This window comes from Sturnira hondurensis, unplaced genomic scaffold (genome assembly GCF_014824575.4).
Source record: "Sturnira hondurensis isolate 20B ecotype Veracruz unplaced genomic scaffold, ASM1482457v3 Scaffold0000362, whole genome shotgun sequence".
Lineage (NCBI taxonomy): Eukaryota > Metazoa > Chordata > Mammalia > Chiroptera > Phyllostomidae > Sturnira > Sturnira hondurensis.
In genome coordinates, this window is record NW_028072993.1 from 1,236,861 (window position 1) to 1,261,673 (window position 24,813).

Consider the following 24,813-nt stretch of genomic DNA (forward strand, 5'->3'; position numbering starts at 1 on the left):
AATCTTCCGGATACAAAGGGGTGATCTGCAAGTAATGATGAGCTCTAAGAAAGAGAGAGCTCAAGAAAAGGAAAGCACTTAGACTGGCCATCAGAGAAGAATTTCCTGACAATAAGCAGTGAGACACTGGAACTCATTATCCAAGAATGTTATGGAGGATAAAACCAAAGAAAATACAGCCTCGTGAAGGGCTGTCAACACACAAATAGTGTCAACATACACACAAGATGGGTAAGGACAAATATAGCCTACTTGGCTCAGTCTCACTTATAGCTTAAAATAGAAAAGAAAAAACAAAAAGTGGTAAAATAAGCCCAAGAGCAGCAGTCAGGAGTTCACACTACGATTCTGTCAGCCTGAATTAAGATAGCAAAATGCTAACCCAAATATGTGAGCCGCATTTCTCGGAGGACTCATCAACGCACAGGTACCGTTTTATCCTTTCCTTCAACTCATTATCCATTAAGAAACATCATTTATTTCCTCTGCAGAGTCATATTTGTACTGGTAAAATAAAACCCAAATTTTGTGTTGGAAGAACTCTGAATGAAAAATGACATCAAGATAACTTCCTTCTAGGGTTACTAAAGGGAAAAACCCCACATAAATCTGGTGGAACTGTTAGACTACTGTATTGGTGTCACAGCTGTCTCCCTCCTCCCACCCACAGGCAGATTCAGAGTCCAGGGCCCTAGGACAGCCAGCGATCTTCGAGGGCGCGCCACATGACTTTGTGAAACATGCAGCACCTGAGTGTTCGGTCAGGGCAGTAACCTCTCCCCTTAGACTGTCAGATAAAAAGATGATGGCGGCCAACACAAAAACAGCCATGTGATGTGAACAATCAAAATCATACCTATTTGTTTTGTTGGATCAGCAAAAAATACGTATCTTTTGGTATGCCGCAGAATTTTAGGAATTAGTTTGTGTGTGCCAGGAGGTGAAGAAGGATGAAAACTGCTGCCTTAGGAAGCTGCAGGGTTCTAACAATTTTGTTTCTCCCTTTTGATATCAGCTGAGTTTTGATGTGAACCTTTCCAATCTGTTAAAAAAGAGAAGTCCACATGTTCCTGGTAGTAACAGGATTCTCTTTACTCTCATTATGAAAAGAAATGTTTCTTTTAGGGTAATTCTGTATTATCAGGAAAAAGGGGGATTTCCATTAAAAAATAAATAGACTCGAGTAAGCCAAGTTACTGCTTCTGTATTCTTCCCTGTTTTTCTCTGCAGTCACCACCACCCTAAAGAGATGGAACGTCTCAGCCTCTGGTCCCACCTACACCTGTTCCTTTCACCCAAACCAGAAGAGACTTCTGACCACGAATAATTTGGATCTAATAATATACCCCGTGGAGACAGAGCAGGAGAGCTTAAGTACTTGTTTCTAGGAGACTAAAAACCTCGGGCAGACCTACCTTGTGAGTAGAGAAGGATCTGCATCTCTAAAAGAACACAGGTGAACACCTGCACCAGGTTCTCCAATCCCAGGAGCTCGAAGGCCTCTCGAAGGGGGTAATCGGAGAGGGGGAGCTCACTGGGCCCAGGCCTCTGGCAGATGATGGGTTCGTAAACACCGTAAAATTTCAGCGATCTCCCTGGAGGTGGAAGGGGCACTTCATAGAGAATATTATGGATGTAGCTCTCCAGTGGCAAGGGTGGTGGCTGCTGTGAGGTAACTGCCTTGTAAAGCTGGATAAGGAATTTCTTGCAGGCCTGCATGAAGGGCAGTGGTGTGATCAAACATATACTTTTGGAAACATACAGGGTGTCCCTGCTGATGTCATAGGAGTTGTACCGCTGGAGTTTCAAAAGGGACGTCGCATCCCCCTCGTCGATGCTGCTGGCCAGCGAGTCCATGCTGCAGGAGGAGGACGCGCAGACGCTGCTGTAGTGCTCGGCGTTGTGCATCTGGTAGAGCGTCTGCATGGCCGTGCAGATCTGCTTGCTCGTAACTTCTTCATAAAACGTGAGAACAAAACCGTAGGTACGAGAACCATCTTCCCGAGTAATTATAAATGAGTGGAACTGAGGGTCTCTATTGTCAGTCTGTGTCCTGAAGGACAGCCCTTTCGGCATGCACAGCTGTGGAGGAAGGGGGAAAAAGTATCAGAATGCAGTCTGCCATGAGTAACTTCAAACCAGAAAAAATGCCTGTGAGCCTCTATCCAAGCTTGTGACCTTTAGCAAGTCACCTAACTTCTCTAAGCCACAGTCTCTTTATTGCCAACATTTGCTACATCAGTGACTTGATGACAACATATGATAGGGCGCCTGACAAATATTTAAGTACTATTCTTGGAGTTATGATGTTTCAAAAGAATAGGCAAATAGGTAAAGGGCTCATCTGATAAATAGAAAAAAGTTAAATACAAAATAATAAGAAGTTATTTTCTCTATTTTGAGCAATATGATACTTCTTCATCCTCAAAAAATAAACTGAAGGTGGGATGATTTTTGATTTACTGAAGCAGAAGTAGAAACCAGACATTTTAGATTACTTTCACTAGATTCGGGGGTGCTCAACCTTTGAGCATATCTGGGCTAAACGGAAAGAAGAGTCATCTTGCATTAAACACACTGTGACAAGTAATCACATAAAACTTCAATGTTTTAAGTAACTTTACGATTTTGCATTGGGCCACATTCATTGCCATCCTGAGCCGCATGCAGCCCATAGGCCGCAGGTTGGACACGCCCACAAGATCTTGGGAACTGCCCAGGATTCAGTCAAATTTGGGAATAAAATTACTTGAGGAGTTAAAGATGTTATATTTAAGATACTTAAAATGCATAAGAAATTACAATTGATTCTTTGAGACTCTCCTAAAAATAGTTTAAAAGAAATGAAACAAATTCCAGAAAATTTGAAATATACTAAAGAAAACAAAATTTGTAATTCAACTACCCTAACATGATCAGTGTTTTTATATACCCCTTTTATTTTTATATTACAATATGCTTTCTGCATAGAAATAATTTTACCATACATTATTACATTACATTTTCCCCCCCAGACTTGATCATCCATCTGGTGTAAAACTAAGAGGTTCTCCCAAATCCATCCCCACATTACCAAGAAAACACTTTGCAATTTACCTTACAAGCTACACACATTTTAATCAAACTGTCGACAAACACTAACTTGCTTTTATGAGCTAGGCCCTTGATGGAGACACAAGCTGAGACAGAGACATGGTCCTCGATCCTTTGGAGCTTCCGGTCCAGTAAGAATGATAGATGATTAGAAAATGATAAACTATAAAGTACTGGAAACACTGTAATAGGGTAAATACAGGCTGTTATAAGAAAAACATAGCATAAAAACATAAGTGAGAAAAGGCAAGCTACTAGAGAAAAAATGAAGAAAAATCCACGCAGCAACCTGAGCCTAATGTAAGTGTAGGTCTTGGGCGAGGAGAGGCAGAGAGAACAACATGTGTGAAAGCCCAGGAGACAGAAATCCAGGGCCGGAGGAAGTGCAACTCATGGAGGGTGAGGAATAGGGCATAAGGTGGAGGGAGGTGAGAGAGAATGCAGGAGAAATAATTAGGGGCGTGGTCATGAAGGGTCTTGGTGAGTCTTGTCGGGAGTCTAAGGAGGACAGTGGGGAGCCTTGGGAGGGTTTTTGTCTGGAGAGGGACAAAATCAGGCGTGCCCTTCAGCTTATCGACCTCCTGCACTGAAGGGCAGTGGTCTTCAAAGGGGTCCCAAGGAGGCATCACGGACGCCTCAGGGCCTTGGGGTCCTCTTTGACTTCTCTTTTTCTTCCTCATCCCATTATCCAACCCATCAACAAAGACCACCAGTTCTACCTTCAAAGATACACTCAGAAACAAATGACTTCATTCTCCCTTCATTCTTACCTCTCTAAAGTCACATTCCTGTCTTGCCTGATAACCAGTACCCTGCTTTTGCCTTTGTTCCCCCTCATCTATTCCTCCTATGTAGCCAAAGGGATCCTTAAATATGTTAGATCTTGTCACTCTTCTCAAAACCCTCCAAGGGCCTCTCATCTCCCTAAAAGCTGAAATCACTCTTGCTCCATGCTAAACTCAGGCTTGCTGAGCATGGTGCACAACACATACTATTTGTTGAATGAATGAACAAGAAAACAAACCAAAACAAAAGCTGGGGGTTACAGGATCAGACTAAATTCATCTCTTGATTCAGTCTGTAGCTCTCTTTTTACATCAGTGGGCAATAAAGAAACAATGACTCCAAAGTCAACATAAAGATTAAGTTTAATTGATAGGCTTTCCTGACACCACAGACCACAAGATAACAGCTTGAACTGTTTTTGAACAGCTGCCAAATATTCCCTTAAGGGTCTGTAGCTTTCTTGAGCATGCACTCAAACATTCACAGGGAAACCTTGCCAAAAGTTGTATTCGAAGTAAAGAATGACTTTTTAGACTATAGACAACAGATATAAGAATTCTTAAATTCTCTCCCTACAAGTCAAAAAAAGTAAAAATTGTATTTCTAATCTGTGAACCATGGCCTGGAAAATTGCATTTTCATTTTTAGAAGAATTGTTTAATTAATCACCAGGTTTATTTTTTAGAAAACCTATGGCATTTAACAATCTCTTGTCACCCCTACTATTGCCATTCACTAACAACACCCACCCCTGCCTCCCCACGTCACTCTCTCAAAACAACTAAAAACTCAGGAGTTATTAATGTGGACCAGGTCACCACTGGCAACCAGGTGACGTCAGACAAAGGGGCTCACAACGCTGTGTGCATCTTCTGGTCTGAGGGGCCAGATGTCCCTAACTGTCTCTCTGGACTCTTTCAGGAAGCCTGGCTAAAAGTTTAATAATTCCTTTTTCCATTTTTTCTAGTATTCTATGACTCCTATGCCCTCCTCTCATCACACAAATGAAAGAGAAATTACTCAGAAAACTCTCAAAGAGTTAATCAGTGTGCCTTCCTTCCTTCTCTTCCCTCCTTTCTTCCCTTAATAAATATTTGGTTTAGACCACGTATTGCATTAGACCTTGGTAACTCAGAGACAAATATGAAAATAATCCTTACTTCAGAGAGCTCACGTCTAATAGGAAAGACGGACATACAAGGTGCAACAAAAGAGGTTTACAGTTGTTTGTATGGAAAATAATACAGTAACCAATAAGTACTGATACAAGAATAAACCCCATTTCAGGTACTCACAACTGTAAACCTACTTCTGCTCCCCCCTGTAAAAACCAGTGGTGACAAAATGATGTGATCAATGCTGCTACGGGCTGTTTAAGACGTTACAGAAATAGGGGAGAGAGAGCACCTATCTGCTGCTGAAGAGACGGGTTTGCAGTGCAGGCAACACCTGACTGGACAAGGACGGGGGAGGAAAGTACTGCAGTCCTGCAAACAGGCAGACAGTCCTTCACTTACTCGATGACCTGAACCTCTGCTATATGCCAAGACAGGGATACAGCCATGAGTTCCTGCCCTGGTGGTGCCTACATTATAACAGGAGAGACAGAGTGGGCAACTAACTACATAATTAACTAACTACAATTGTGATAAATGCTACGAAAGGTACAAGGTGCTACGAGAAACTAAAGGAACCTGACTAAATGTTGAAAGGGTGGTGGGAGGTGGGTCAGAAATGGGTTTTTTTGAGGAAATCGTGTTTAAAATGAAATCTGAAGCACCAGTAAGAATTCACTATGCGAAGAAGAGCCTTTCAGAGAAGTGGCAGCACAGGCAGAAGCAACAGGGTGAGGAGTGGAAAGGACGGGAGCAGGAGGCCAGCAGCAGTTTCTGTAGAAGCCCGGGTGCGAGAGCATGGTGGTCTGGACTATGGTGTGTGTGGAGAAAGGGAGAGAAGTAGATAAATAACTGATTGTGTGCGTGTGTGTGTGTGTGTGTGTGAGAGAGAGAGAGAGAGAAAGTGGGAATTTTCATGGATGACACTACAGTTTTGACTCAGGCAACCAGATAGATGGTTGTACTAACCACGGTGGGTGGGAAGATTGTGAACCCAGTCTGGACATGCTAAGTATGAGTGTGATACTCTAGCTGTAATGTTCAGAAAACAAGTGGGCTCCCCCAGCAATGACTGGACTGGAATCCCATTCCTATGAGTTTACTGTGAGACATAAACGTGGGTCAAAAATCAGTGCTTACTCTCATTCTAATGCCAAGCCTATTAATGTAACTAAGGATTATCCATTTCAAATTCCTGCCCAGTCTAAAGTATGCAGAGCACCCTTTTCCTCTGAATCTTGCAAGATGGGCCTCTCTGGATAGCCTTTCTCCAGCCAACACTTTACCCTTTACTCTTTGCTCATCATTCCATTCCACCCGTCTTTGTGATCAAAGTAGAAAGTAAATTGTAAAGTTACAGTTTTATAGATTGTAAAGAGCTGTATAATAGTTATTGCCCTTTTAATTCCCGGAAATACCACGTATCAGATATTTAATTTAGGACAGACATACAAAACTTGCTTAAAAGGTATTGACCATATTCTCTTCCTGACAACTCCTAGGTTTACTACATTCTTAAGAATAAGATTATCTACCAGAACATTGCATAAACAACCAGGGATGCCAAGGTACATTCTCAAAGAGATCTGAAATGGAGGCAAAGGCAAGGAAGCTTCAGCTCTATTTGTAGTATTTTGTTTCATTTAAGAGGAAAGGTATGGATCTGAAGCAATTTGTCGATGTTGACATGTTAGTTCTAAGTGGCCATAAGATTGTTTGCCGTATTGTTCTCTGTTTTATAATACTCGCATTTTCCCCATAAAAAACTCTGAATCAGTAACCAAGAGATATAAAAAGCAATTAATTCAGAAATAATTTCACCTGTCACTTTTATCTACTTTCTATTATATTTGCATTGCACTCATACACATAGAATTTTGTTACTTCATAAAGTTCACTGCTTTGGGGTACTTTTTCGGTGTAAAATGAATGACTTATTTCAAAGCACCACTGTTGCTTCCTAGAGGGTTGACTGATATTATAGAAGGTGGTGACTCGTTGGAGTGGAGTTTTGCTAATGGCAAGAACAAAGCTTTATAGCTTTAGGTGGGAATAAATTACAGCTTCATACAAATGCACTTACAACAAGTCAAAGGGGAAATTATGGGCAGTAAATCTATGACCCAAATGCAGACTAATTTGGCGGGATGCTTTCTTTTCAGAGATTTTTCAAGGAGTGCTAGAAAATCCTTCTCAATCTGCAGCAATTAACAAAATGCTGTGCCATGCTTAACCATCGAAACACAGGCCTATGTGAGGTAGGGAGTAAAGAAAATACCAAAGACAGAGCAAGAAGGTGGAAACTAACTTTAAAAAGGAATGTTCTGCAGTGGAGGCAAAAGCTATCACAAATATCACACTTGTAAAATCCATTCAAATGATTAAAGAAAGAAAACACATGAAGTGTAGTATTTGGTTCCAAATGTCAGTGGGTTTACATTATTGTTCAGATCCTCATTTTGGACACTATTCTGGTTTCTCACAGAATGATTTATACTTCAAAATATCTTACTCATTTAAGAGCATTAAGTGTTAAAATCTACTTACATTCTCATCCATTTTCCCACTGCTTCATTTTGACACTATTTTCTTTAATAGTTTTCCTTTAATTTGCTGTGTTAAGCAGATGATAAATTATTTTTTGTCATTGCTGTGTGTTGACTATTTTAGTCAGAAACTTGTCTGTGTTTCTCCAAGTCTTATGAATATAAATAACGGTTGTGTTATTTACCACCTGTAGTTTTGTCTTCGAAGGTGAGGCAGGACTCCACACAGTATTAACTTCCAGCAAAACAGCATCTCTGATTACTTTGGTGTTGGGAGGCAGTTTAGAGAAGTGACTACGCTGTGCTCTGCAACGGATCAAAGCCCAGGTGCCGAGTGGCTCAGGCATCTCCCCTTAGGAAAGTTAGCATGCTAATTTTTTGCTGGTGCACAGGTTTACTGTGGTATAGAAATACCAGTGGGTCAAGATGGAGCACAGGTAAACTCGGCTCACCTGCTCCCACAACCACAGCAATAATTACACCTCAAGTATATAAAACAGCTATCACCCACAATCATCAGGAACTGATCTTTACGGAAGTCCAACCACCAAGGAATTAAAGTACTCACATTCATCCAGATGGGCAGGAAGGGCAGAGACATGGAGACATAATGGGTGCTCCCTCACCCATGTGTGGTGGATAAAAACCACGAGGGGCACCTTGGGAGCAAGGGATCCAGCCCAGGGTTCCAGTGCCAGGAAGGTAAGTCCCCGTAATTTCTGGCTGTAAAATCCAACGGCAGTTGGGGCAGCAGAAGAAACTGCAGGATTCTCGGGTGTCTCCTTTTAAAGGACCCACAATGAACTTAAGACTTCTGCAGACTAATTCCTTCTGGGCTCCAGCACTGGGGCAGTAGCTGGAAGGGCATCACTGACACATGGGGAGAAACTGAAGTGTCTGGCACCAGGGCAAGTGCTGGGGGACAGCTTCCTCCCAGATTAAAACTCCCTTTTCAGCCCTGGCTGGTATAGCTCAGTGGATTGAGTGCGGGCCTGCGAACCAGACGATCGCGGTTCGATTCCCAGTCAGGGCACCTGCCTGGGTTGCAGGTGGGTTCCCTGCAGGCCAACTCCCAGCAGGGGACACACGAAAGGCAACCATACATTGATGTTTCTCTCCCTCTCCTTCCCCTCTAAAGATAAATAAATAAATAAATAAAATCTTTAAAAAAAAGTAAAAAATAAAAAACTCCCTTTTCTGAGCCCTCTCCAACAGAGCAGAGTAGTGACACCATATCTGAGACTCCATCAACCGGGTTGACACAGGATGCCCTGCCCAAGGAATTGTCTAAGGCTCTGTCTAAGGCTCTGAACGCATCCCACTAAGGGGTGTGCTTTCCTACAACAGGCCACGCTACTAGGACAGGGAGTCAAGGCAGCTCTACCTAATACACAGAAACAAACAGGGAAGCTGCCAAAATGAGGAGACAATGAAATATGGTCCAAATAAAAGAACAGAATAAAACTCCAGAAAAAGAACAAAACAAAACCAAGATAAGCAATGTATCAGATACAGAGGTCAAAACACTGGTTATTAGGATGCTCTAGGAACTCGCTGGGTAATTCAATGGCATAAAAAGACCCTGCAGAAATGAAGGTTACACTGAGTGAAATAAAGAAAAATTCACAGGGAATCAACAGTAGGGAGGATGGAGCCAAGAATCAAATCAATGATTTGGAACACAGGGAAGAAAACAACATTCAATCAGAACAGCAAGAAGAATCCCCCCCACACACACAAAAAAAGAAGACAGGCAAAGGAGCCTCTGGGCCAACTTCAAATATACCGACATTCTAATCATAGGGGTGCCAGAAGAAGAGGAAGCCCAAGAAATTGGAAATCTATGTGAAAAAACAGTGAAAGAAAACATCCCTAATTTGATGAAGGAAATAGACATGCAAGTCCAGGAAGCACAGAGTCCCAAACTAGACAAACTCAAAGAGGCCCACTCCAACACACATCATAATTAAAGTGCCAAAGGTTAAGATAAAGAAAGAATCTTAAAAGAATCTTAAAAGCAGTAAGAGAAAAGCAGACAGTTACCCACAAAGGAGTTCCCATAAGGCTGTCAGCTGTTTCTCAAAAGAAACTTCGCAGGCTATAAGGGACTGGCAAAAAATATTCAAAAAGATGAAAAGCAAGGACCTACAACCTAGATTACGCTATCCAGCAAAGCTATCTTTGGAATAGAAGGGCAGGTAAAGTGCTTCCCAGATATGGTAAGGCTAAAGGAGTTCATCATCACCAAGCCATTATTATATGAAATGTTAAAGGGACTTACTTAAGAAAAAGAAGATCAAAACTATGAACATTAAAATGGTGATAAATTCACAATGATCAACAATTGAATATAAAAAACAAACTAAGCAACTAAGCAGAAAAGAAACAGAACCACAGATATGGAGATCATTTGCAAGGTTATCAGTTGGGAGAGGAAAGGGGAGAATAGGGAGAAAGGTACAGGGGATTAAGAAGTACAAATGGGTAGGTACAGAGCAGACAGGGGGATGTTAAGAACAGCACAGGAAATGAAGTAGCCAAAGAGTTTTTACATGCATGATCCAGACATGAACTAATGGAGGAGTGTGCTGGAGGGAAGGGGGAGTACTGGGTGGAGGGGGGACAAATGGGGAAAAATTGGGACAACTATAATAGCATAATCAATTAAATGTATTAAAAAAAAAAGAAATGCCAAAAAGGTACAGTGTTATCCATATCATTTTGGTGCAAGTCAAAACTTTTCTTCAGGGGAGACAGCATGACGGTAGACCAAAAAGTGAACCAGAGGGGAAATGGTTTGAATTTAACCTCTGAGACTCCCTGTACAACTTTGGACAAGCAACTTAACCTCTATGAAATGAGTTAAGAGTCCTCACTGGGTACATGTGAGCATGTATGTGAATGGAACATACATGAGGTATCTAGCAGGCATCTGTACTGATCAGTTTCTTAGTCCAACTTTAATCATTTTTGTACTGATCATTCTTGATCTCTAATTTGCTCACTTTGGGGCCCCTTATTTTGATGATCCTAGAGTTCATTAGGCCCAAAATATTATCCAGGCTTCTAAATAGGACCCTCCCTACATGATCTGAAAACATGACCTATTTATGCCCAAGAATCTGTAAAGAACTTACAATCGCCACTGGTAATTCATTACATTAATTCAAATTTTTTATAAACAAACTCCTACTGTCTAAATGCTGCACTTGACTTCCTTTTCCTACTTATGACTATGATGAATTACAGGCCCATCATACAACATTCCTTGAAATTTGAAAACTGTAATCATACTCCTTCCATCAGGATTCTTTCCAGGAAGACAAAGTAATATCACTGTTCATCAAAGCCATCTATGTATTAATTAGTGTAAACTCACAACACAGCTTAATAGTAGGAAAGGAAATGAGCTTAGAGGGTCTGCTGTATATGCTTATTTGCCATAGGGACTATGGGCAAGTGACTAAAACTCTCTGAGTTTCAGCTTTCACACGTGTACATGAGGGTATTCTCGTATAAAACTATAAAGGATTAAATTAAATGAAATAATGTAGAAAACTCAAAATAGTCACTATTATCATCGTAATAAAATAAAAAGAAGACTAAGGAGGAAAAGAAAAACACATACCATGTTCACCGCATCTTGATCAAAAGGGTTCCACTCTATATTCTGAGGATAGTGGGCCAGAACCTTGGATTTGAATGTTCTTCTCAAAGGACTCTGGTCAAAATTTTCACCTGTAACAAATAATTAACAATTAGTTAATATCTAGAATTTTTTCAAAAGCACATCACAGTTTTATTTTTATTTTGTAGCTACACTAGTTGATAATGTTGAAATCTAATTCAACTTCTACTTCCAACAGTCCGCAATGTAAAATTTTCAATGGACAACAGAAAAAGAACTGTTTAATAAGAGGTCCACATTTAAGAATTTAGAATCTGACCTTTACCTGGCTAGACAACCGATACTAAAAATCAGATATGACCAAATAATCCTCGCCTGTAACCTAATTTTATTGTCCTCACTCTGATATGCAGTGATAAAAAGCTCTACTTCGGAACATTTATTTCATTAAAGAAACATCCTGAATTAAGCTAATCACACCTCTTATGATCCCAGAATTTTGTACATGGTACAATGCTCAAAGGAGGCAATGGGCTTAAGTTTTCACAGAATTCTCTGATAAATGTGACTGCATCTCCAAGCTTTCACCAGTAACAGAATTAACAGAACTGGAAATACCATTACTGAGTTGTCTAGTTTAGTAGACAAAACACGTTAAACACACAAAACTCTGAAAAGAAACAATCTATTCCAAGCCAAATTCATAACCTGTCAAAATGTGGAAAGAAGAGTAGGCTACACTTTATTATATGTAAGAAAATTTAGTAATAGCTGTCAACTCAGCTGTTTATTTCCTTGACCAGATTAACTCTCATGAGACCTATTACCTACAAAAGCTTTAGGTTCAAAAAATATTTTAATGTGGATGGATCTTAAATTCTCAGTGCCAAAAAGTTGAGGTTTAGGAATTAGAAACCTTGGAGCAACATTATTCTGGCTACTGTGTTTTTTGTATTTTTTAGGCTTGCTTTTTAAGTGGCAAACATGACCTTTCATATCAAAAGATAAAACTGACATTTACCAGTTTTTATTTGTACAAGTAAAAATATCTTAAAGCAATTTATGAGTCACATTTGGACATAGAGTCAGACTCAGTTTCCATTTTTTTTGGTAAAAATACAAAAATATGAATATTAAAACATCTTTTAAGTGCAAAACTTTTAACAGATCGCAGAAGGAGGGGAAAAAATCACACTCTAAAGTCTTGCTGGAGACTGCAATATAAAATACACAGGAACTTTTTTGAATAAAGGCACATTATTTACATAGATTTACTGCAAGTAACCTACTGTTTCTAATTTAAGCCCTTGGCTAATGATCACTTTCCTCTGGGCTCCTCTTACTTATTTAGGCAAGCATTTCATCTCTGTATCTTTCTACCCCATACTTCCATCTTCTGAGAGATAAAGAGCTTTCACTTGTAGAAGAAAAATGCTAAAGGTACCCCTAGAGAATATTCATCAGTTTTTGCACAATGCTTCCACGGTGTGTAAACATAAAAAAGTCAATGGAAAAATGTGAAGCTGACCGTGAATTAATGTGTCTGAAGAAAAGAGTTAGGGCTCAAAATGGTTCATTTCAAGAAAAAAATTAAAAGAAGCTCCCTCCTGGTTCTAAAGGTCCATCTGCTGACTGTGCTATGGACAGACAGCAACAGGATGTCCTCAGAAAACACACAGCTGTCAAGAAACCCCTTCCCCACCCCCATACACCCAAAATGCTTATGTTTATTATCCAGAAATGTAAATAAAATAGGAAACACTGTGGGGCAGAAGAAACAGCACATACACACAATACAACTCCTGTCAACACTTACCTTTTAATAAATTCCTGCCTGAGTTCAGTTAAAATAGTAACAGTATCTTCATTCATATATCAAGTTATTAATGGGACAGGAGATAAATCAGAAAATTCATGACAGTGCCATTTTCAATATCACTGTTCTCTTAACTAAGGAACACCACACCCTCTTGAGGCTCAATTAGTCACCAGAAGAGAGAGAAAGAAAACCACCTCCAGAGAGAAAAAAGTCTCACAAAAACAAAACCCGAAAGAGCCCATGACACAGAAACACGAATCTCACAAAAGAAAACCAGAACCACCACCACTTATTAGACTGCTAAGAAGGGGGCGGAGGGCGGGTCGCAACAGGAAAGATCATTGCTATATACACAGCTGTCTTGGCAAATATTGTTTTGAAAGAAATTAGGGGAAGAAACAACCATGTAAAGATTCTAGTAACATTGTTAGGGATTTAAAAATAAGTGGATGCAGCTATTCCTACTGGCACATGCCAGAGAAGAAAATCTTGGACGTGCCTTTTGGAGATGCGGCATGGGCAAACGACCGTATCTTCTCATTTTGAGGCCATGTTTCCTGAACCTCTAACTCAGACCAGGACTTAGCAGGAGAAATAAATCAGTCTAAGAATCTTGATTCCCAGGGATTGGAAATTATATATAAGCATCCTTCACTTAAAATCCACCTTTCGAGCATTATCCTGAAAAGAACAAGGATTATAAATTTGTGCAAGTATTAATATCCCTCACTACAACTACACAAGAGTTAATTTCAAGTAATACTGTCAAGTAACCTCCCACTAAATCTAAGCTGCAATGAAGTCTTGCCTTGTAAGAAAACAGGACATATCTGCCAAGAGAGCTTAAAGAAAGGCTCATGGATAATTTTTTCAAGGCTCGAAGCAAGGGCTGTCTTTAGGAAAATTGAAATGCACATGAGAAAACAGAAATACAAAACAATACTTATGTTTTGCCTGAGCAAAACTGGGTGGATCGGAATACTGATTTCTGACACCTCCACTTTTTATTGTTACCTGAGGTCGCATCTGCAGCACCTTGGCTCCTGCCAGGACGATCTGCTTCTAGCCATTGGTACAAAACTACATAATGTAACAGAAACAAAAAAAGCTTTATGAACAAACAAACAAAAAAAGCAAAAAATTGACTTTGAAGAATGGAAAATGAGAATAAAAAGTTAAACAAAAGCAATTAAACATGAGACATTACCATCACTGGAATGCAACACCAATAGCAGGCAGCTTACAAGCTATTTTCCATAAGAAAGCAAAGAGAATGTATTATTGTATTTTATTGTAATAAGTGAAATGTTATTTAAACATTGCAACTGTTATTTAATGGGGGCGAAGCACACACATTCTTAGTGCTAATTTGAAGAGAAATATCAGGAGAAAGCTAAAGTTTCTATAGTCAGATATAACACAATGACAGTAAGATTAAATTAAACAGTTGTATCCCAACCTATCAGAATGGCTGAAGTCCAGAAAAACTGACTCCCTGATAAGTATTCAAGTGACAGAACTCTCAATTGCTGGTGGAAATGCAAAATGGTATAACCACTTTGGAAGACAGTTTGGCAATTTCTTACAAGGCTAAACATAGTCTCATCATATGATTTTTTACAGCCCCAGTACAATCTGGAGAAAAACACCAGACAGATTCCAAGAGGAGGAATCTACAATGTACCTCATGAATACTTGTCGAAATTGTCATGGTCATCAACAACAAGGGAAGTTTGGGAAACTGTCACAGCCAAGAGGAGCTTAAGGAGACATGACAAACGATTGCATATAAGTGGTATATTGGATCGGCTCCTCCAATCAGCAAAGAACATAAAATAAGCAGAGAAAGGACATAAAATAAACACGAAGGACATCTAAATAGAGTATAGACTTCAGTTAACGAAAATGTATCAGAAATCATCCATTAATTGTAATACGTATCAGACTGCTGGAAGATGTTAATGATAAGGAAAACTATAGGTGTGGATGGCACTGGGTGATACAGGAACACTGTATTATCTTCTCCATGTGTCTGTTAATCTAAGACTGCTCTAAAAATTACATTCCAATATTAAAAATAGTCTACCTTTTATAAATTACCGTGCAAGCATAAGCTGAAGTTTGCTCTAGATCAAGACTCTACTTAATCAACTATCCTCATGTATTATTATGTTTTAAAAGTTGTTATTTATTTATTTTTACAGAGAGGGGGAGGGAGGGAGAAAAAGTGGGAGAGAAGTTGGTTGCCTCTTGCCTGTCCCCAACTGGGAGCCTGGTTTATAACCCAGGCATGTGTCCTGACTGGGAATTGAACCAGTGACCTTGTTGTTCTCAGGCTGGTGCTCAACCCACTGAGACACACCACCCAGAGCTATCCATTTAAACAATGTCAAGTAACAAGTGTCAACGTTTGGAGGAAAGTTTACTACAGTGAAGACCAGGCTATTAAAAAATTCACACCAGAGCCCTGTAGCTTAGCAGCATTGATTAGTGTTAAAACTTCTGGATGTCTATTGTAGGTTTCCTAAATATCTACAACTTTTAGGCATTTTTAAAGAGATGTTAGCCTGGCTAGTGTGGCTCAGTGGATTGAGCACCAGCCTTCACATCGAAGGCTTGTTGACTGCAGTCCCAGTCAGGGCATGTGCCTGGGTTGCAGGCCACGGCCTCAGTTGGGGTGTGTGTGAGAGGCAACTGATCGATGTATCTCTCGCATATTTCTTTCCCGCTCATCCTCACTCCTTTCCCCTCTCTCTAAAAGTAAATGAAAAAATATTTTTAAAAGAGAGATGTCAGAGTCTCCTTTAAAGAGTCAAATAACCATAATGCAGGGTCTCAACGGCCAAGGAAAGTTGCCTGTGGACCTCCTGAACTGATGGAGTAAAGCAACCGATTCATTATAAATGACTAAAAACACCTTGAAATAACCAAGTTATCTGGATCTTCAGGGGCAGCCGGGACTGTGAACTGATGTCCATCATCAGGGACAGAGGCCCAAAGCAGCCTCTGAACAGCCCCCTACACATGCAGTGCGTCATGTCCCTGGCTAGGGCTGCCCCAGAGGGCACACAAGTCAGCCCGCACCTCCAGGACACTGCACACTTTACAGGCAAACAGTCATTACAATTAGCACTAGCATGAAGAATTCAAGAAGCAGACAGCACTCACCAAACATACAGCACAGTATTCCCACTTTCTACCTGGCACACATAACAACTACTCACTAAGTAGAGCAGCAGCCGGGTGGAGTAGTATTAGAACCTGACTCTGAAATGTCCCCATCTGGAGAAGCAAGCATGGACTTTACAAATGATGCTAAATACCACTCTCACAAAAACGAGACCCAAGTAGGGAAACCAATCCACTAACTGGTCTAACAATTCTGCCTAGCTCTTATCTAAAGCCTGCTCAGCCCCAGTGAAGGTGAACACTCCTGGCTGTGTTCAGGGTCTCCCTAGGAATATTTACCAGTATAGTTCCAATTACTTCGGAGAGCGTTTGTTTCTGATTTCATCACAGAAAAAAAGCAAATGTAAGTCATTCCAGGTCAATTTACTCTGACCAGTTACACTGAGAACTGTACATAAGCAATGGTGCTAAAACACCAGGAACACCGTACTCGTCACCGTGGCTGGGAGCATGAGATCTGGCTTCACACCTCCTCCATGCTTCCTCTCAATCAGCACTGGGACTAAGGACCCAAGACACTGTTAAGGATTTCTACAGTGTGTGCAAGAGGTTGCAGGTAGAGGGGAACTGGTGAGATTTGTGAACCTCGGAGCAATCTCTCAGCCTGGGAGGCCCTGTTAAATATTTCTTCACTTATCTCCTCTCCTAGCCTTCTCACTCCAGGGCCCCACCTGAGTTCCCTCCCTCATTTTCCACTTCCACCACAGACTACTTCTGACCAGGGTGTTTCTCTGCAAAACAAGGCCAAGTCCACAGTATTTCCCCATCCTCCTATGGCTGACGGACACCAGAAAGTTTTTTAAAAAGTTTGTTTTAAAGAAAGGAAGTTTGCTGATAGGAACAATGAAAACAGCTGGAGAGTTTTAAAAGGTAATTAATCTCTTCTGCTCTGTCCCTTTAACATTTTGTTCCTTTTCTGTCTAAAGGGAAAGTTAAAACACACAATACAAAACAACATACACAGGTACTAAAAGGACACAATATTCAAAGCAAAAAATTGTTCCTCAGCATTTTGATAAAGGCAAGGGGAAGAAATGGAGAACTCTGGGTGCTGCCCATGAAATCCACACTGAGGAAAAGAAAAAGGAAAGATGTACGTGGTGGTGAAGTAACTCCTCTCTTTCATGAGTCTATCCCCACAGGTTTCCAACTGTCTCCAAAGAGCCAACCTGAATTGGCACGAGCTGCAGTTGGGAGAGTAACTACTGAGCAGCAGTCAGTCCTGTAAAACAGACTGAAAAGGGAAAGAGAAAGGGGTGGGGAGGGATGTAGTTACAGGCTGGAAACTAAAATGAGGGGCATGACTGTGATGTCCACCTGTACACAGGAACTGCGTTTCCATCACAGTGAGCTGTCCTCTTCAAAGCAGATTCCCCTAGGAGGCACATTCATCATTTATTCTGATGATCCTACCACTATTTAAATCATCTCTGAGCAGGTGGCATGTAAGTCGAGAACTGATGAAGTAATAATTATCAACACAGCTAACACACAGAATTTACTATAAGGCAGTGTTAGTCTCAGTGCTTTACATGTATCATCCTATTTCATCCTCATAATCACTCTACAAACTAGAGTGATTATTCTTGGATACAGAAACTGAAGCACAATAAGCTTAACTACCTTGTCCAAGGTTAAACAACTGGAAAATTCAAACCTAAGCAGCCTGATTCCAGAGTTTGTGCTCGTAATTCTACGCATGAGGTTATCTCAGGAAAGAGTATTTCAGGCAGAGGAAGTAGCAAGTGCAGAATTCCTGAGGCAGGAAATAGCTTGTCACGGCCGAGATTCAGCACAGAGGCCAGCACACTGCTGTATGTGGGTGAGGTGGCAGAAGATGAGACTGGAGAGGTAATCAGGGGCCAGATAAAACAGGTCACCTTGTACGCCAACGGTGAGAACGTTCTTTCGACTTAATGCTAAGTTGTCATGGGAAGGAACTGGAGCATTTAAAACAGAACAAACTGTAGTGGGTAAGACTGAAATCAAAGAAACCAACGAGGAAGGCTCCGCAATAATCTAGGCAAGAGATGATGGCAGTATGGATTTGGGAAACAGAGCTGGGGTGGTGAGAAGTAATAAGATTCTAACTCATTTTGAAGGCATAAAAGACATGACTTGCTGGCAGGTCAGGTGTGAGAGAAAGGAGCTGTCAAGAAGGATATCATGATACTAGGAATTTTGGTGTGAGCACCTGGATACATGGCGTAACTATTCACTGAAAAGAGGAATGGAAGAGGAAGGGGGCTGGGGGTGGGTCCTGCAATAGGAATTCAGTTTTGAATATGTTAAGTCTGAAATGCCTATTAGATATCCAAGTGAAAAAAAATGTTTAAAGAGAGGGAAAGAAACATTAATGTGTGGTTGCCTGTCACATGGCCCCTAACGGGAACCTGGCCTGCAACACAGGCAATATGCCCTGACTCAGAATCGAACCCTTTGGTTCACAGTCCGTGCTCCATTCAATGAGCTATGCCAGCCAGGGTTCCATGGAAATTTTTTGAGTAAGCATTTAGATATATGAATTTAAAATTCAGAGGGGCCCTGACCAGTAAGGCTCAGTTGGTTGGTCATTGTCCTGCGTAGCAAAAAGTCATGGGTTTGAGTCCCAGTCGGGGCACAAATGAGAGGCAAGCATTTGATGTTTCTCACATGAATGTTTCTCTCCCTCTTGTTCTCCATTCCTTCCCCTCTCTTTAAAAATAAATAAATAAAATGTTTAAAATTGGGGGATAAAGTCAGAAATTCAGGGGTGAATATCAAACGGATAGTATTTAACATCACAGGGTTGGATAAGATCACCTAGTTAATGAATGTGGATGAAGAAAGGAAGGCCAGGGTCGGAGCCCTAAGGAGACTCACACAACAATAAGAGGCTGGGAAGAGGATGAGGAGCTGGCAAAAAGGTAAATGAGAAAAGGCAGCCAGGAAGGGAAAAAAACAGAAGTGTGGCCATCACGGAAGGCAAGTAAAGGAAACGGTTTAACAAGGAGGGAGCGGATACCATGGGAAACACTGTGACCCTGTCAAAGAGGTTTCTGTGAAACGCAAGGGGTGAAGACCTGTGCAGGGCAGTTCCAAGACAGAATGCAGGAGAGGAAGGAGAGGCAGAGACTGTAAATAACTTTCTGGAAAGTTTCTCTGGAAAGATGAAAAATGAATAATACTGGAGGAAAATATGGGGTGGAGGGAAGGTTTGGGGTGTGTTTTTTAAAAGACAGGAGATACTGACTGATCCAAGTAAATTTCCAGGAACTCAGGACAAAGACCGGTCAAACTCCAACAGGCACTGTGCATCCTACCACCAAGAGCAGAACACAAGAGCAGATTATTTACTTATAAATATTACCTTATAATGAATCCAGCACCTACAGTCCTCTGATTATGAGAAATAAACAAAGCATACTGCTTCTAATCGATGCTTGTCATACTATCCCTTTTGTAGAAAAAAACATGGAACAAGAAAAAATTTTTAAAAGTCATTTAAATATTATAACTGGTATCACAAAACTCTCTGAGAGGAAAGGTTCCATAGTTTTTTTAGGTTAATGATCAAATAAATATCATGTGTTCATTGGTGCTTATGAAATGGTTTTTATTATTCTGAAGAATACATAAGTAATTTTCAAAAAATAATCATAGCCAAGAAAACAAGGTTCTATCCTGGCTGAAAGGCCTGGGGTCTAATAACCTGGGACAAATCACAATTCCTTCTAAGCAAAGGTTCTGCATATGTAACATATGAATTACTTTATTACTGTAATAAAGAAGTAACAGTAGTAGTAAAAGCATTAGTAATATTATTAGATACCCATCTTCTATGAGAGTCATTTATCCAGTTATTTATGGTAGAGTGTATTGTTGTTGTTATTTATATTGCATTTTTATCATATGTAAAACAAATCTCCTATTGCTAAAGAACTCATTCTCGGTGTAGCTCAGTGGATTGAGTGCGGGCCTGCGAACCAGACGATCACGGTTCGATTCCCAGTCAGGGCACATGCCTGGGTTGCAGGCCGGTTCCTTGCAGGCTAACTACCAGCAGGGGACGCACAAAAGGCAACCATACATTAATGTTTCTCTCCCCGTCTCCTTCCCCTCTAAAGATAAATAAAATGTTTAAAAAAAAATTTAAAAAAAAAAAGAACTCATTCTCCGCTAGGCCACCTGTTGCCTTCAGGAACTAAAGACAGTCACCTACGAATAAAATATTTATATCTGACAAATAATACTACAGAGCTACAGTTCTAAGACGATTCAAACTGAAACTTTTCTGTTGCATGACTCGAGGAAGCAGTTACTTGCACAGAGCTATAAAAGACCTTTCCCTCCATTTCCATGTATTGCTTTTTGATGACAATACTCTCACAAAAGGTATAAATATATATACATTGCATATAGGGAGTCAGAAACACAAGCAACTCAGTTCAGTTTACATAGGGATACCAATTAATGTACACAAGAAAACCACTTTCTTGTGTATGTTTCCTCTTACCCTCTTCAAAAAAAAATTCAACCACAGAAATCAATAAAGTTCTCTAAAAGAAAGATACAAATTACAAGGTAGGGAAGGGGGTACATCTATTTCACTAATGCTCCTACCTCATGGTCTATGCAGTTATTCTAACACAAGCAAAAGACGACAAAAACAGCCTCCAAGTCTCTCTGCATTCCTGTGAATTTTAATTTTAATGTAAAAATCTAAAGAACAGTAAGGGCTTTAAGACTTATCACTCACAGGGAACTCAGGAGGACCTGCAGTCTGTACAAGCTCACACAACCCTACCAAGTCGGGGGCAACGCCTTCAATGTCCAGATGGAGAAAATGAAACTCAAGAGAGGCTGAAGCATTCCCCCGAAGCCACACCACTGGGAAACAGCAGAGATGTGAGGAAGCCAGGACCAGTCGCCTCAGCCCCGCCTGGTCACCCCAGAGAGCTGCCCACAGGACGCAGCACAGCGGACGCAGGGGAACCTCTCCCACCCGCAGGAATGCGGGCAACCTCTTAGGCACCTCCGCATCCACCCCCAGAACTGGATTAGCCTCTCCAGGAGCACCAGCACTGAGCAGTGGAGGGTCCAATTCAAAGTAAAAATAGCTTAAAAGCATAAAGCTGAGAACCGACATGCACAGGGTCCAGCACAAATAAGGCCTCCCCTTTTTTTATTACAAATCATAAGCATGTACTTCTGTAATGTAACAATATCACACTCAAGCACACCGTGTGACATTTTAGGTGAAATGTGAAAATTAAAACTATAAATTATTACACCCCTATTATTACCCTACCAACCCCACTCAGGCCGGCGTTATTTCTACCAGACCCTGTATAATAACAGTAGAAGGGCTTCTTTCTTTAAAAAATTTTTTTTTTTCAGTTCTCACTCTACTTGGCCTTTCTAGAACACTTAACACTGCAATGTCCTGGTTCCCTTGTGTTCTGTGGAACCCATCTCTCCCATGTTCTTCCATCTCAATGATCACTGCGAGAGTCTCTCTGCTGTAGTATGTGTTTATCTTATTCCTGTGTCAGACAAAGGTATTCTGAGATGGTTACCCATGAGTAAGGTCATATATACTTGTGGGTAAAGGATACTGTCTCTCTTGAAGAAAGGAGACATTCCCATTGTTAATCACCTTGAGAAAATATACCTTATGACATGAAAAGAAAATATGGAAGATGGAACTGAGACCAATATGAAGGAGGTCTCTCTTCTCTCTAGACCTGACTCCCTTGAGCCTACACTACGATCAGCCCGGAGAGGCTGGGGGCGCTCCTCACCGGTGGGAGGAAAAGAGCCTGCCATGTGGAGGCAGATCCTGGTGTCAGGAAGGAGGCAATCCTCCCCCTGGGAAAGACCACAGCTCTGCACAGGGCCCTGAAGGATCAGCTGATTCTGAGCAACAAAAGCACCCACACACAAGCCCTGGCTGGTATAGCTCAGGGGACTGAGTGCGGGCCTGCGAACCAAAGGATCGAGGTTCCATTTCCAGTCAGGGCACATGCCTAGGTTGCAGGCCAGTTTCCAGAGGCGGACGCATGAGAGGCAACCATACATTGATATCTCTCTCCCTCTCTCCTTCCCTTCCCCTCTAAAGGTAAATAAAAAAAATTATAATAAAAAATTTAAAAAGCAGCCACACAGTTTTCCTAAACTGCTTATGTTACTTTCCATTTATGACTGCTGTTTGTTACCTGTAAGAATTTTGTGAAGTCTCACGCTCTCACAGCTGTGAGAAACAAGAGCCAGCACAGTCGAGAGAGAGAGAGAGAGAGAGAGAGAGAGAGAGAGAGATGCATTCCCCCAAACCAGCACAGTGGTAGCAGCAATGACTGCTGAGATCCCCACGTGGGAACAAGATCTGGAGTTGGGAAGTTCAGCTGCCCATATCCAAGTTGGTATTTTCTTTTCTACTAATTCTTATGGGCTGAGCAGTTATTAAGGGGGCTGGCTATCACTCACCTCCAAAAGTTTCTTTTTCTACTGTTCCCTACATGTTTGTCTGCCACTGGGCTCTGGCTGCGATTTGCTCTTACTCTGCACACTCCAACTTACACTACCACCTACATTAATGACTTCCGAAATACATGCTTTCGGCTGATCACTCATCTCTCCAGGTCAATATTTCCAAGTGCCTACTGGAAATCTTTACCACATGCTATTACAATCAAACTATCCTAAACTAAACTCCTTATATGTCTCTCAGGCTACCTCCTCTTCCTGTTTCTTGTGCCCACTAATACTACCAAGACCCACCCAACTCCAAACCTGGAATTTACTCACCCTTCTCTTGAAAAAGACTGAGGAAAATCAAATGGAATGAAAGAAATCCCTTCAAGCACACAAGGTGTTTTCTGTAATACGGAGGACTCAGTATTCTCACGTGGAGAATGAACCTTAGCTTCTCTGTTGCTGGAGCATTAATACAGTATGACTAAGTCATAAGTGGCTTCAGATAAACAACATCTTTCTGTGTTTTCCAGGAAAAAAAAATGGCAATGATGTGTACAGTTATGTCATAAATATTAGAAAGGTTTTTTCAAAATCCTCCTCTTCCAAATGTTGGAAAAAGTGAGCATGACAGCGAGTACGTTTAACAGAATTTCTGACTCATGGTCAGTTCACCATTTGCTTGTATCAACTTTTCTTTAAAAAGGGAAATCCAGCCCTGGCTGGTGTAGCTCAGTGGATTGAGCGTGGGCCTGTGAACCAAAGGATTGCAGTTAGATTACCAGTCAGGGCACATCCCTGGGTTGCAGGCCAGTTCCCAGCACGGGATGCACAAGAGGCAACCATACATTGGTATTTCTCTCCCTCTCTACTTCCCTTCCCCTCTAAAGATGAATAAATAAAATCTTTAAAAAAAAAGAAAGAAAGAAAATCCACCAAACTATTCAGAAATACGAATCTATTATTAGGTACTCACTTGTAGTTGGAAGATATACCCTATTGTTCCTAATGTAAGTCGACAGAAGCAGCATTTCCAACAAATACTGTAAAAGCCAGAAGAAAATATTTGTGCACATGTGTGGGTGTGTGTCTGAATAGAAGATGATCCTAAATAAAAGATGATCCACGCATCATTATCACCCCAAATCCATAGTTACAATAGGGTTCACGCTTGGTGATGTAGATGCTAATGGTGTTGACAAATGTACAATGGCACTATAGTACGATACAGAAGAGTTTCACTGACCTAAAAATAAAATGTGCTCTGCCTACTCATCTCTTCTTCTCTAACCCCAGCAACCTCTTATCTTTGTAATGTCTCCATAGTTTTGCCTTCCCCAGAAAGTCATACAGTTGGAGTCATATAGTATAGTCTTTTCAGGTTGGCTTCTTTTATTTAGTTATATGCACTTAGGCTTCCTCTATGTCTCTTCATGGCTTATGGCTCATTTCTGCTTAGCACTGAATAACATGCACAGTCTAGATGTACCACAGTTTATTTATCCACTCACCCACTGAAGATTGCCTTGGCTGCTTCCAAATTCTGGCAGTTATGAATAATGCTGCTAGAAACATCCCTGTGCAGGTATCTGTGTGGGTGTAAGTTTTCAACTCCTCTGGCCCTGGCCAGGCGGCTCCGTGTGCTGGAACCTCGTTCCCTACACCATAATGTTGCAAGTTTGAGCCAGTCAGCGCACGTGCCTAGGCTGCAGGTTTGAGGCCCAGGTGGATGCATACCAGAGGCAACCAACTGATGTTTCTTCCTCATAGCCATGTCTGTCTGTCTCTCTTTCTTTCTCTCTGTCCCCTTTCCTCAATCTCTAAGATCAATAAACATATCGTCAGATGAAGACAAAAAAAGTTTTCAACTCCTCTGGATAATATCAAGGTGAGTAACTGATGGATTGTACGGTGAAATACATTTAGTTTTGTAAGAAATTGTCACACTGTCTCCCAAAGTCACTGCACCATTTTGCTTTCCCACTGGCAATAAATGTGAATTCTTAAATGTTTGCTTTTAATGACTATTAATTTACTCAGATATTATATTTATGTTGTCGGCTTCGACACACCAGTGGCTGTAGTCATTAGATGATGACTCAGCTATTTCCAAGTCATCCACCACATGACTATACTGACTATCAAGAGTCACATACACTAGTTACAAGTGTAACTAGACAAAAT

The 24,813-nt window shown here is 41.0% G+C and overlaps 1 protein-coding gene across 3 annotated transcripts in view; it reads right to left on the reverse strand.

Annotated features, from left to right (window-relative positions):
- DENND5B (DENN domain containing 5B) overlaps nucleotides 1-24,813 on the reverse strand; it is a 173,589-nt gene that overhangs the window by 87,711 nt on the left and 61,065 nt on the right. For 2 of the 3 annotated variants that reach the window (XM_037033884.1, XM_037033738.1), the window contains exons 2-4: nucleotides 14,002-14,067; nucleotides 11,169-11,278; nucleotides 1,416-2,082 (exon numbers count right to left, since the gene is read on the reverse strand). In XM_037033884.1, the coding sequence (XP_036889779.1) occupies nucleotides 1,416-2,082; nucleotides 11,169-11,278; nucleotides 14,002-14,067 (843 nt within the window). The remainder of the gene's footprint in view (nucleotides 1-1,415; nucleotides 2,083-11,168; nucleotides 11,279-14,001; nucleotides 14,068-24,813) is intronic. The other variant, XM_037033822.1, reaches the window with a different exon arrangement.